Source organism: Clupea harengus, chromosome 22, assembly GCF_900700415.2.
Source record: "Clupea harengus chromosome 22, Ch_v2.0.2, whole genome shotgun sequence".
NCBI classification, from domain to species: Eukaryota; Metazoa; Chordata; class Actinopteri; order Clupeiformes; family Clupeidae; genus Clupea; species Clupea harengus.
This window is the reverse complement of record NC_045173.1, coordinates 24,582,662-24,595,336: the sequence shown is the minus strand read 5'-3', so window position 1 is coordinate 24,595,336 and position 12,675 is coordinate 24,582,662. Positions and strand designations below refer to the sequence as shown.

General features: G+C 44.6%; 1 protein-coding gene and 1 long non-coding RNA gene across 2 annotated transcripts; both read right to left on the bottom strand.

The window, feature by feature from the left end:
- Window positions 1-3,875: 3,875 nt before the first annotated feature.
- LOC116218330 (UDP-glucose:glycoprotein glucosyltransferase 1-like) lies at window positions 3,876-12,470 on the bottom strand. Its single transcript, XM_031559397.1, has 7 exons — window positions 12,467-12,470; window positions 12,048-12,391; window positions 11,035-11,195; window positions 7,616-7,730; window positions 7,161-7,277; window positions 6,726-6,888; window positions 3,876-4,093 (listed from the first exon to the last, which is right to left on the bottom strand). The coding sequence occupies exons 1-7, from the start codon at window positions 12,468-12,470 to the stop codon at window positions 4,068-4,070; spliced, it is 930 nt and encodes a 309-aa protein (XP_031415257.1). The 3' UTR covers window positions 3,876-4,067.
- Window positions 4,105-5,491, bottom strand: LOC116218382. The gene is made up of 4 exons (XR_004162817.2): window positions 5,442-5,491; window positions 5,291-5,349; window positions 5,075-5,135; window positions 4,105-4,672 (listed from the first exon to the last, which is right to left on the bottom strand). It is a non-coding gene; the product is annotated as an uncharacterized LOC116218382 (long non-coding RNA).
- Window positions 12,471-12,675: the final 205 nt, after the last annotated feature.

Sequence of the window (12,675 nt, the reverse complement as noted above, 5' to 3'; positions counted from 1 at the left end):
CCTACTTTCAAAGAGCGTGGCTCACTTAGTGAAGCCAATGGACTGCTGCGCCGTGGTAAACAGATTGTGATCCCTGAAAGCATGAGAGACGAAGTGCTCCAGAAGATACACCAGGGCCATCTAGGCCTTACCAAGTGCAGAGAAACGTTACAGAGGTGGCTTGTGTTGGTGGCCAGGCATAGCCAGTGACGTGAAACAGCTTGTGTTGTCATGTAAACACTGCTGTATCCACAGACCAAGCCAGAACAAAGAACCGCTGCTCACGACACCACTGCCAGACCTACCTTGGCAGAAGCTAGCTAGCTAGACTTGTGTGAGCATAAGGGTCGTTAGTACTTAATTGTAATTGACTACTTTTCAAGATGGCTCGAGATCTTGGAACTGCCAAAGACAAACTCAGAAACAGTCATACAAAAACTGAAAAGCATCTTCGTACGTTACGGAACACCAGAAGAGTTAATGACCGATAACGGACCACAATTCACAGCTGAACAGTTCAGATGCTTTGCAGCATTTGCAGTTGATGGGACGTGAGATGTTTTCCAACATGTGACTTCAAGTCCTCATTTTCCACAATCCAACGGCATGGCCGAACGTGCTGTAAAGACGGCAAAATGGATCTTGAAACAGGATGACCCCCACCTGGCACTTTTGAGTTACCGTTCAACTCCAACAGAACCAACAAGAGAGAGCCCTGCCAGGCTGTTGATTGGGACGTGAGATCCGCACAACACTTCCAGTCCTGAAGAGAACCTGCGGCCAGTGTGGCCTGACCTGGAAACCATCAAAAGAAATGATGCAAAAGCAAAAGAAGTGCTATGAAAGTACTACAACCGCAGGTACTCCACCAAACCTCTTCCGTCACTTAGCATCGGTGATAAAGTGAGGCTGAAGATTGATGGAGAAAAGGCCTGGACAACCACCGCGACTGTGAAGCGCCAGGAGGCTACACCACGCTCCTTCACTATGGAGACAGAGCAAGGCAACACTCCAAGGAGAAACCGGCGCCACATCCAGCTGGTGAGTCGAGAGCCGTCCTAAACTCCGAAGACGGATTCTCCTCAGCAACAAGACCTAGAGGGGCCAGCGGAACCGGACTTTGGCGACACCCAGTGCATTCCCAGTGAACCCCCCAGTACCCCTAAGTCCTCGGGTCAAGTTGTCACCAGGTTTGGTAGGACTGTAAAGCCAAACCCAAGGTATGTGAGCTAGTGAGATGAAGGACATAGAGGGCAGAATAAACCCTGTCCCATCTCAAGGGATCGTGGTAGTCTACCCACACCCTTAGTTAGAGATGTTCAGAGAAAAGAAAAAGAAAAAAAAATCTTGTTGGCTGTGTTAAAGAGATTTTTGCTTAAATAGTAACAATTAACAGGAGACTAAAACAAAGAGGGTTTATGTTTATGTTTATGTAATGCATACTTGAAAAAAGGGGGGAGATGTCATGTGATGTCATGCGTGATATTGTTACGTTCAATATATAAACCATATGCGCATGTACGCGCCGTCACCATTTTGATTGCACTTAAGAGATGCTACACATGTTCTGAATAAACAGCCATTCATTGTTGAAACGCAGTGACTATTGAGTCCTGTTATTCGTCTAGGCGACGAACGCCACAATCAGTGATCAGTATTTCCTTTATGTTCACTAAAAGCCTTTGGCATGTTATATTATATTGTATTACATTACATCATATATATATATATATATTACTAGTTTACATGTCTACTCACTTCATGAATTGTATTTTATTAATTTCTAGTAAAAGCATTTGTTTAATGGCTTTTCACCAAGTGAAGAATACCTAGTGGCCAAAGGTGTGAAATGCAAATGTTCCTTGGCAAGCACCCCCAGGGGATTATTCAACACAGCAACTAATGGCTCTAGGCAGGCCCCCCAGACCTGGGACATATCCAGGAGTATACGGGACTGTGTAACAGGACAGCAATCTCCCACACACACATGATTACGTGTGGAGTATCTGGGAGTGTAGAGGGGTACACGAGTCCCCGATACACCACAGGAAGTGGCCGAGGCTTTGCCGGTTTTAATCACCGACAGACAGACAGTTCTAAGCTTCCCCCAGCACTTCCTTTAACTCGTCTTCATATATAACGGAGGACACCACACAGGAAACACACACATTCGGTAGTTGTGTTTTATTACAAAATATCGATATGCCAGAGATCACTTTACAATCTTTGAATCAAACAAAATTCCACAATTGACTAGAAGGTAGTCTGCTCATTCCCCCCCCCCCCCCCCACCAGAATGATTGACACCCTTAGAAGAAGAAAACAGAAAGAACAGCAGAAAAACGAACCCAAGTCTAACAGCCATGATGGCCAAAGGGGCCTTCGCTCCTCTTCACCAGCTGGGCTGTGTTGAAAAAAAGGCCTTTAGAACATTGAATGAAACCTCACCAGGGACAAGGAGACTTCACGAGTGGTCGAGTGCCAAGAGCCAAGTGGTCGAGTGCCAACAGCGGAGGTGAGGAGAGGAGAGGAGAGGAGAGGAGAGGACTGTATGGGGGGGCTTGGACCATGAACCTATTTCAGGCACAGATTTGCTTTTTTTATGGCTGTGAGCAGAGTGAAAGTGAGGATGAAATCACAATTCATGATCAGTGGCCCTACCCTCTGAGCAAAAACCTGCACATTCAAAGAAATCCGGGCCATAAATCAATCCATCTAATCCACCTGGGTCGTCTTCTCTTGCAATTCTAAGTGGTGCCACTAGAGGGAAACAATGCAGATATTGACATTGACAGCAGGGACGTGTCTGATATCACACACCTGGGACTGCCAACCAGCCACCCCTCCAGTACTGTGCGATGTTCTCATGTGGCTTTGACCCCCTAATTCCTTACAAGAAGGGAAAACAAATAGTGGCATTAGACGAATGCTTCAATAGTGGCATTAGAGAAATGCTTCCACTTCTTCTGCATGTGACCAAAAATGACCAGATGGTCCCACACTGGACATGCCACCACACTGTGTGTCTGGCAGGCCTAAGTGATCCTCCCTGAGTCTAACACTGCTCTACATGAGACCCTTTATGAAGAGAGGGACCAGTGTTCTTATTTAATGTTAAAAAAAAAAAAAAAATCTCTCTTGAGAGTCTGAAACACACGTCACACACATACACAACAGCTCCACTCGTGTGAGGTAATGCAGAAGACACACAGACCTGTTGGACTTCACTCCATAGTTCCTACATGATCCCTCACACACACAGACACTCACTCATTCTCTATCTATCACCCTGTCCCACACACACACACACACACACACACACACACACACACACACACACACACACACACACACACACACACACACACACACACACACACACACACACACACACATTCTCTATCTGTACCCATCCCTCTCTCACACACACACGCGCACAGACAAACGCATGCACACACACACACACACACACACAGAAGTTAAGAAGATTATAAGCCACATACTACTGAGGATGTTTTACTACAAAAGTAAATATTATAACATTGGCCAATCAATCAATAAATCAATTTGCATTGTACAGCAAATAAATCACAACATTAGGCCCCTATTGCCACCATGACATCTCTGCCAAAGTTTGTATGAAAACGTATGCATTGTGTGTGCGTGTGTGTGTGCGCGTGCGCGCATATAAATGTACACCTGGTCTCTGAAGTCAGGTCAACTCCAACAGAAAGGGTATGGAATAGAGCATGATGTAACCAACTCTCTCTGTGTGAAATATGACCCTTGACCCCTCTGTTCTCCCAAACACTAACCAACACCAACACAAACAGCAACACCAACATCAGGTCTACGGCCCTACACCTCTACGCCACCACTGCTAATGTCAAACCAAAGACGGATAGGATTTTTTTTTAATCAAGTCTCTCAGCGTAGCAAGTTCATCATAGCAGCCATGTTCCATGAGAATGGACTTCTGCTAAAAAAACAAAACAAACAAACAAAACAAACAAAACAAAAAATCCCAACAAAACCACAAAAAAACTCTTTAAACAGAGTCAAGTTTTCCTTAATTGTAAGGGCTGTGCTCACAGTTCAATATGCTCGTCAGTACCTGCAACAGAGAGAGAGAAAAAGGGAGAGAAGAAAAAAAAGGGAGGGAGAGTGAGACAAAGAAACAGAAAGAGAGGCAGAAAGCATATGTAACCTAGTGGTAGTTAGGTCTTGGCTCTGGATGCGACTACGCCACCTGGTGACTTTCACACCAAGATATATTGTTGTGTGAATTGTACCTTTCGACAGAGACAAGCGGGCTCTCACCCAGGTACGTTCCAGTAACGACAGAGACGAGGTATTCCAGTATAAAACTAACAGTATTTATTAATACATGGCTAGACTTCGTTGAAAGATGGCGAGAGAGTTGGTAATGGCTGCCACCAGGATAGTAAGGGGCATAGGGAGCAGCTGTTACAGGGGGTTACCTGTCCTGGAAAAGGGGAGTGAGACCGACACACCACCCGTGATCTTGGTTCTTATGCCTACTCACACACAAACACCTCTGCACACAACACACATAGGCACAAGCACTGCAAACAGGTATCAAAGCAATGGTGAGGTGCACGTTACCACTCAACATGACATGCAGTGCGCGAAGAGGCCTCCGGCGACCTGCCCCGTAGACAGCTGCAACACCCTGGTGAGGAAGTTGGTGTTAAACCTAACGGGCTAAAGCCAGGCAGAGTTCCAGCTTAAGAAAAGGCTTATTTCAACTAGGGAACAATGCTGGGGCAGCCAATACAACATCTATCGCTCTAGCACGGCGGGGAGGAGAGGGGACCAATAATAAAAGTAATATAAAAGCAGCACACTAAACCTAGCTCACACCTAGGTTTAGGCTAGGTCAAACAACCAAAGACAAACCAACCAAAAACTACAATAGATAAAAACTGAAATGAAACTAAATTTGTAACAAAGCAAAACAGCAGTGGCAAATCTCCTGAAGAAAGAAATACACCGCTCTAAATCTGTTATGTATAAAATCATACAGAGTAAACATGTATTTGACAAAGCAAGACATTACATTGTCTCACGTTACCTTCATGCAGCACCGACAGAACAAACTGACAATTGGCTCTCGGGCGTCTCACAACCAAGACCTACATGAGCAGACAGTTAAAATACATGTTACAACAGACATTCAGATCATCCGCAAACAAACTAAGATGTAAACGCCATCAGTCACTTCGTATCAGTGACGCATCCATACGAAGTTACACACCCACAAGCATTTCACTCTGCAAGTAAAGTTTACCTCGACCAGTCTTCTCAATGTACCACCGCGGGGCTCGCTCAGTGTCGTCCGACCAAAACCTATATTAAAACATCAGTATTAGGCGTGCACAGAACCTCTTTGATAGTCACGCAGATTAAGGTGGTAGGTAAAATAGTGTGTGTGTTAATACCTTCAGTAGCGAACTTGCACGCTACCCGGAAGCGTTTGGGGAATTGTCGATGTAACAGAGTATGATTTTCGCCAAAGTTAAACTGCCTTGTTTAAAAAGTGTGAATGGGAGCCACCTTTGGCCATATGGTGTACTGCAGATCTGATGCGTGTAGTCCAGTGCTGTCTCCCTACCCGATCAGAGAAGCCTATGCTTTTGATCGGGTAGGTTGACTGTACAAAGCACTGTACCTGATATGTTCCCGACTAGCCGTAAACTCCGCTAGCCACGTCCATGCTTTAAATGTACTGTTCAATATAACATGCAGGGATTTAACTGTTTAGTTAAACATGCATTGAAAGTATTATTACGTATTAAGTATGAAGTATGAAGTATTATTATTATTATGACAGCGAATGTTAGCTAGTTTAACCGAACGTTAATTAGCTATCGTTCCATGTGTTCAGACATTCTGTCTGGCGCATTGCTGGCTAGCAAGCGCTGATAGTGTACAATAGGATATTGACGTAGATGTTGCCTATATGTAACGCTTTATATTTTGCTTGTGCAGATGCTGTACGTTCACACCAAAGCCTGATGGCAATGTTTTGATTTATTTTCTAAAGGTATGTGGCTCCATAATGTAAATAGGTTTGAATGAAGTGCTGTAACTCTGTGCACTTAGGCTACAGTTATGCCCATTCCACTGTGTATGGGAAGTTAAAAGTTTTGTACATATTTTCTATTACTGAAGTAATCAGCAGAGAAGCCTATGCTTTTGATCGGATGCTGTACGTTCACACCAAAGCCTGATGGCAATGTTTTGATTTATTTTCTAAAGGAAAATAAAAGAAAGTTCAACAGATTCGCCTCCGTCTCCCCGTTGCTTGACCATCGTTACATCAACACCTGTGGCCAGACAGTAAACTTAAGAAACGTATGGTCACACAGCTACATAGTAAACTTAAGATACGTATGGTGATACAGCTAGGCGCCAACAGTGGAAGTACCTAACACAGCACATACCTTTGTAGAAGCAACAGCATGGAGAGAAAGAATGTAAAAACCCAGAGACCGCTACCATCTACCTGGTGAGCCTGTTATATAGGAGCGGCATTTTGTGCTAATGAATGCACAACCACTGAGTGCTACTTGGGGGCGTGGCAGAGCAAGACAGAATCTACCGTGGCTGCTGGTTGACAGGACCATGATTCTGCCGGTTACACATAGTTAGTAAAGCCATCTCCATCCTTATCTCTTCAGCTCTTTAAGACAGAGAGTGTGTCAGCACTCCACTGGACCCACCCGGGCTTGTGCTCTGAGGCTTTTCAGCGCTGGTCCCTCCCGTCTCCTTCTCCTTCTGGAACTTTCCATAGAGGCGCTTGACCTCCTGGTCGTAGTCGCTCCACTCGGCCACGATGCGCACGGCAGCCTGCAGCTTGGGCTCTTTGGTCTGGGGGTTATTACACTGGTGGGGGGAAAACAGGCGTTATTGTTGGGCTCAGAGGCATGCTGTTGTGCTATTGCAGAGGAAGTGGAGATATGTTCTATTTGGTTCTTTATTGGGTTGAGAGGCAATGGTCCTCTAGGGAGTTCCAAAACTATAACCTACGACTCCTAATAAAAAAGAAAATGTTAAAGCCAGTCAGAGCCAAAACTACTGTAAAGGCATGGTGAATGCTTTAACCAGAATTATAGTGAGATAAACAAGAGGAGAGAGGCAGGTTGCCATCCACCCACCAGATCGATAGTCTTGGCCTTCTTCTTGGATGTCTCATCGCACCAGGTCTCACACCACAGCCACTCTTGAGGGAGGGACTTGATGGGCACCTGGTGGATCATGTTGTTGGGCAGATCCTGAGGAGAGCAGCGGGGGGGGGGGGGAGAGAGCTTACATCAGCACTGTGTACCCACGTCTCAGTGTACTTCACCAAATACACCCCAAACCACCCACCCCGAAACCTTTCATTTAGCCCATGCAAATATTTACAATTTGAACATTTTGACTATTTCTTTTGATGCTGCTATATGGATATTGGTAGTCAATAACTATAAACTATTTTCATTTATGTTCTACTTCTATATACACATACTGCTATATAATTAGCACTATTTGAAGTAATAATAGCCGTCACAGTGTCAACATTAGTTAGCGGCGCATAGTGATTTGGCCATCCAGTTTAAATGGGTCTCACCTGGTCCAGATTGGAGAGGCTGTTGGGGTCTTGGCTGAGACCCTGATACTGCCCCCTCAGGCGGTCCCCTGCTGCAATCTTCCGGAACTTCTTTAGGTCCACCACGTACAGGGCACTGTCACACAGAGAGAGAGAGAGAGGGGGGGGGTCAGAGATTCAGGCAACACTTAATATTACATGCCCCTTAGCTCCATCATCACCAGTGACGTGCAGTCAGGGAACCCATTATGGTCTACCACATTTAATAACACTGTAATAAACTGTGTATTAATATGTAATAACAGGACATTATTACACAGAACTAAGGTTTTAAGGTTAGGTTTAGTTTGGTTTTAGAATTACGGTTCTGGTCTTTATAGTCATAGTGGTCATGAAGTAGAGATGGTTAAACACTGCAGTGTAGTGTGTATTGCACACACTATGACATACTGTAACTTACATTATGGTATGGCATATCATTACACAATGTAATATAAAGTGTTTCAGAGATTTATAAAATCAATATAGCTTGGCCTATGAGAATTCACCAAAATGTGATCTATAAACCCTTTCCTGCTGCTGAGATAAGTGAATCACATTTAGGGATGATCGTTCATCTCTGCTGGCTACAGCAGCACTCTAAATGTCAAACCACCGCCGCCGCCCTCACCCTGCTCTGGTGCAGGGCTCCGCTCAAGGTCTACAGTTCTCCCCCTAGAGCAGTGGTTCTCAAAGTGGGGGGCGCGCCCCCCTGGGGGGGCGCGAACACTCTCCAGGGGGGGCGCGATGTCACAGACGGAGAAAAAAAAAAAACTAAGTCCGACCTGTCACTGGTTAGTGAAAGCTCCCTCAGTGGCGAAATGCAAGGGGCTGGACTGACCCAAACAAATCAAATACGGTTTTGCTCCTGATCCACCAATCAAAACGGAGTTTTATCATTTGAACGCGAGTTGCACCTAAGTTTCCGAGTATAAAAAAAACCGCAGGCATTGGTAAGCGCTCACCCTGAGACGACTCTGCAGTTTGTTCAATTTCTCTTGTTTCCTGTATCATTCAGATATTCATTGCTTTATAAACAGTCTTTTTAAAGACTCACTCCTTCCTTAGTAATACCTTACTGCGCTTGCAGTAGGTCTATTCGTAGCCTATTCTAAGGAGTAATTTGCTCCAGTCTTTTGAAAAAGCTCGTAGCCCCGAGAGCTAGCCTAGCTAGCTACCTTTTTCCAACTGCAGCTAGCCCTTTTCTCCTTAACACCTACCTTTACATTTTTGTATCATCCACCGTGTTGCAACAAATAAAACACCAGCACTTGAATACTATTTTGTGCTGTCCCTGTCTACATTGTGTACAGTTAGTTTTGTTTGGAATCATTGCCTAGCACAGCCTTATCCTTATCCATGTCGTTCACAACCACACATACAAGAACACGACGTTGAAATTAGAACCTTATTAACTTCACACACACTGTATCAGCAAACAAACACAACTATGGACACGTTTCTGATTCGTAAAAGTCAGAAAGAGAAGCCTGTGGACTTCTTTAAACATGAACGTGATGGCCTCCAGCAACAACGAACCACCATCTCCAAGCAGTGTCTGGAGGCATCTTATGTAGTTGCTCATAGAATTGCTAAGCTTGGCCAACCCCATACAATTGCCGAAACACGGATTTTGCCGGCCGCGCAAGACGTGTAGAATAGGAGCTAAACTCAGCGCAATACTTATGTCAAATGACATTGTATCACCCCGAATATCAGAAATCAGTTTGGGTCCTATTTCAAAGAGGACTACCGTTCATTCGCCTAAGTTCGGGATCCATTTCTCTGCTCAGCAGACGAGCTGTCAATAGACATGAAAGAGCAGCTGAAGAGTGACAGTAGACTTAAGCATCTCCCCTATTTCGTCATTCTGGATAGCAATGATCAGCTTTGCGACATAGCCTTAAAAATGCGCCTCCTTTTCGCGTCGACATATTTGTGCCAGGCAGGCTTTTCAAGACTGACTGCGCTCAAAACTAAATACCGCAACCGCGGACAGATCGAGGATGACCTGAGGATATGTTTGTCAAACATTGCCCCAAGATTTGAGAACCTTTGCATTGCAAAGCAGGCTCATGTCTCACATTGACAGACCTGTAGGATTTTTTTTGTAAAGATCACAAGAGGCCCATAATAATAACAGTATCCAAATGATAGCAATAATAACACTAATTATTATTATGATAATAATACAATAATAATAATTGGTCGATAATCATTAATTATAATAATAATAACATAATGATGGTGATAATAATGAATAGCCTACTAATAGGCCTACTATTACTGATAATAATAATAATAATAATAATAATAATAATAATAATAATAATAAATAGTTGAATATAATATAAAAATAATAATTTTCTGTATGGGCCTAACAATAGCCTAACCTTGACATGTCAGGCCTATCAATAACAATATGCTATCTATCTATCTATCTATCTATCTATATATGGTGGTGTAGTTGAGGGTGGTGGCGGCGGGCCGCGCGCTGGGGGGGCCCCAACTACCCCTAACCAGCTTTGGGGGGGCCCAGCTTGCAAAAGTTTGAGAACCCCTGCCCTAGAGGAATGATTACACAGCGGCTATGGGGTGTGTCTGTGTGTGTCTCTGTGTGTGTCTCTGTGTGTGTCTCTGTGTGTGTCTCTGTGTGTGGGTCTGTGTGTGTCTGTGTGTGTCTGTGTGTGTCTGTGTGTGTCTGTGTGTGTCTGTCTGTGTGTATGGGGGGACCACATTAGGACAAATAGAGTCAAATGCTATCTAGCTGCAGAAGTGAAGTACGCTTTGTGTTGTTTGTGTCTAGCTTTGGTTAATTCAGACCGGAGAGGTGGCGTGTATGCTGACAGAGCTGTATCTGGATATTGGAAATGTTCTACCTCTAAATGACAGACAAACCAACAAAGGCTACTTAAGAAAGGCAAAATAATTAGTAAGCTATTTATTAAACTGTTCAGTTGTTATTTAACTTCTTCACAAAAGTGTATTTGCGGTCTTAACTTACCAAACCTATAACAAGTTGATATGTTCATTCTAGGCTAAATAAAAACATTACTAATTTTAAGATGTTTAGTGTGCCAGTGTGCCTTGTGAAGTAACACTCACTTGGAGGCATACAATAATGAGGAGAGGGAGTTTCAGTCAAGACACACACACACACACACACACACACACACACACACACAGTCTCTCATAAACAAGGAAATCAAGTCTAACAGGGACACAGCTAAGGGTCACTCACATTCACACCACAGCCTCCAAAATGCCACCGATCCCTCACTTATGAAAACATTTAAATGTCACACACACACAAACACCATAGACCACACATACACATGCAAGCACACAGTAACACTACCTGTAACCCCTTCCTGTCGCTGCGGTGTTGCGTCTGGCCCTACCTGATGTGGTACTTGCGTCCAGCCAGGTGACTGGCCCAGTAGCCAGATTTCCAGAAGCGGTAGCCATCCATCTCCCGCCGGCTTTCGCAGAAGGGCGTGTAGCCATAGGGCGCCCCCTCCAGGTCAAAGTCACGCAGCTCCTTCAGGTCAGTGCGGACTATCTGAGGACAGACAGAGAGAGAGACACACAGAGGGGACTCTTACTTTGATACAGTACAAGAGAACTTCTTCTCGCAGTCCCATTCATCCCCATGTCATTGGCTTCTTGAATTATTTTGTATGAGAGTTAGTACACACTTCTTTTTCATCGTCTTTTAAAAGAAAGGTATAAATAATAATGCTTTAAAATAATTTCAGCAATATTGAGATGCATGTGAAACAAACCAAGGTCATATCTGCTGCTGCTTTTTTCATTTTGATATGATGTTATTTTTGAATCTACATGTGTACTTATTTTGCAGTGTATCTACTTTTTATAAGTGTGGTTGCCCTTATCAAGGTAAAAACATCCATACTATATACTTCCTCTAGAGGGCAGTAGTGTACAGCAAATAAGACTAATTCTCTGATGCTCTGAGCTGTGCTGAGTTTCAGCAGACAGTTGGTGTGCATCATGTAAAACATGTTTATGCTTATCCTTCTGTTCTGACAACAGTACAGTAGATTTGCCTAATTCTGGTTAGCTGCTAGGCTGCGTCACACCCCTATCCCACCACGCCGGCTCTCCCTTTTACACAGACGTTAATCCAGCTCTGTGACTACTTCCGCTGCCGGCTTAAAGGCAGAATGACAATGACCCCTCCCCATCCCGCGTTCGTACCATTTTATACAGAACGGCGAGGCAGAATAAAGCACCAACATCCCCCCCTGAACAGACTGTATAAAAGGGACTAGTGTCTGACTCTGGATCAGCTCGCCCCCCCCCCCCCCCCCCTGAACAGACTGTATAAAAGGGACTAGTGTCTGACTCTGGATCAGCTCGTAGGCTCTGGACTGCAGTCTCTGAGCAGTACCTGGTCGGCGTCCACAAATATGATCTTGTCGACGGCCAGCGGGAAGAGCACGTCCAGGAAGAGGATCTTGTAGCCCCAGATGATGCGCTGCTTCTCTGTCTGCTGGTGTAACCAGCGGGGCCACTTGTACTGGATGAGCTCATACTGGAAGCCATGCTGCTCCGCCATGTAGGGGATAAACTCCTGAGAGAGCGAGAGAGAGAGAGAGACAGAGAGAGAGAGAGATGAATTCCAGCAAGATAAAGACAAAAGACCATTGAATCGGACTATAAACTCAAAAAAAGAGAGAATGAGAGAGAGATGAACTCCAACCAGATGAACACCATTGAATTGAGCCAAAAACTCTAGAAAGTGAGAGGGGGGGGGGGGGGGGGGGGGGAGTTAAAATGTATAATGCAAAAAGAGATGAAGAGGGATACGCATAACAAATGGGTTTCTGCCAATAACAGATATTGGCTAGTAAACTGATATGTTGCAAAATTGGTTTTGGTTATCAGCCAACATTAGTTTTCCCCGGTGGACACTATTAGTGAACAAAATGTTTCCACACCGACAGAGTTCAGTTCCTGGACGAGGGGAAGGTCTCAGCGGTCAGGACCTGGCCGTCGCCCACGACAGTCAAAGAGCT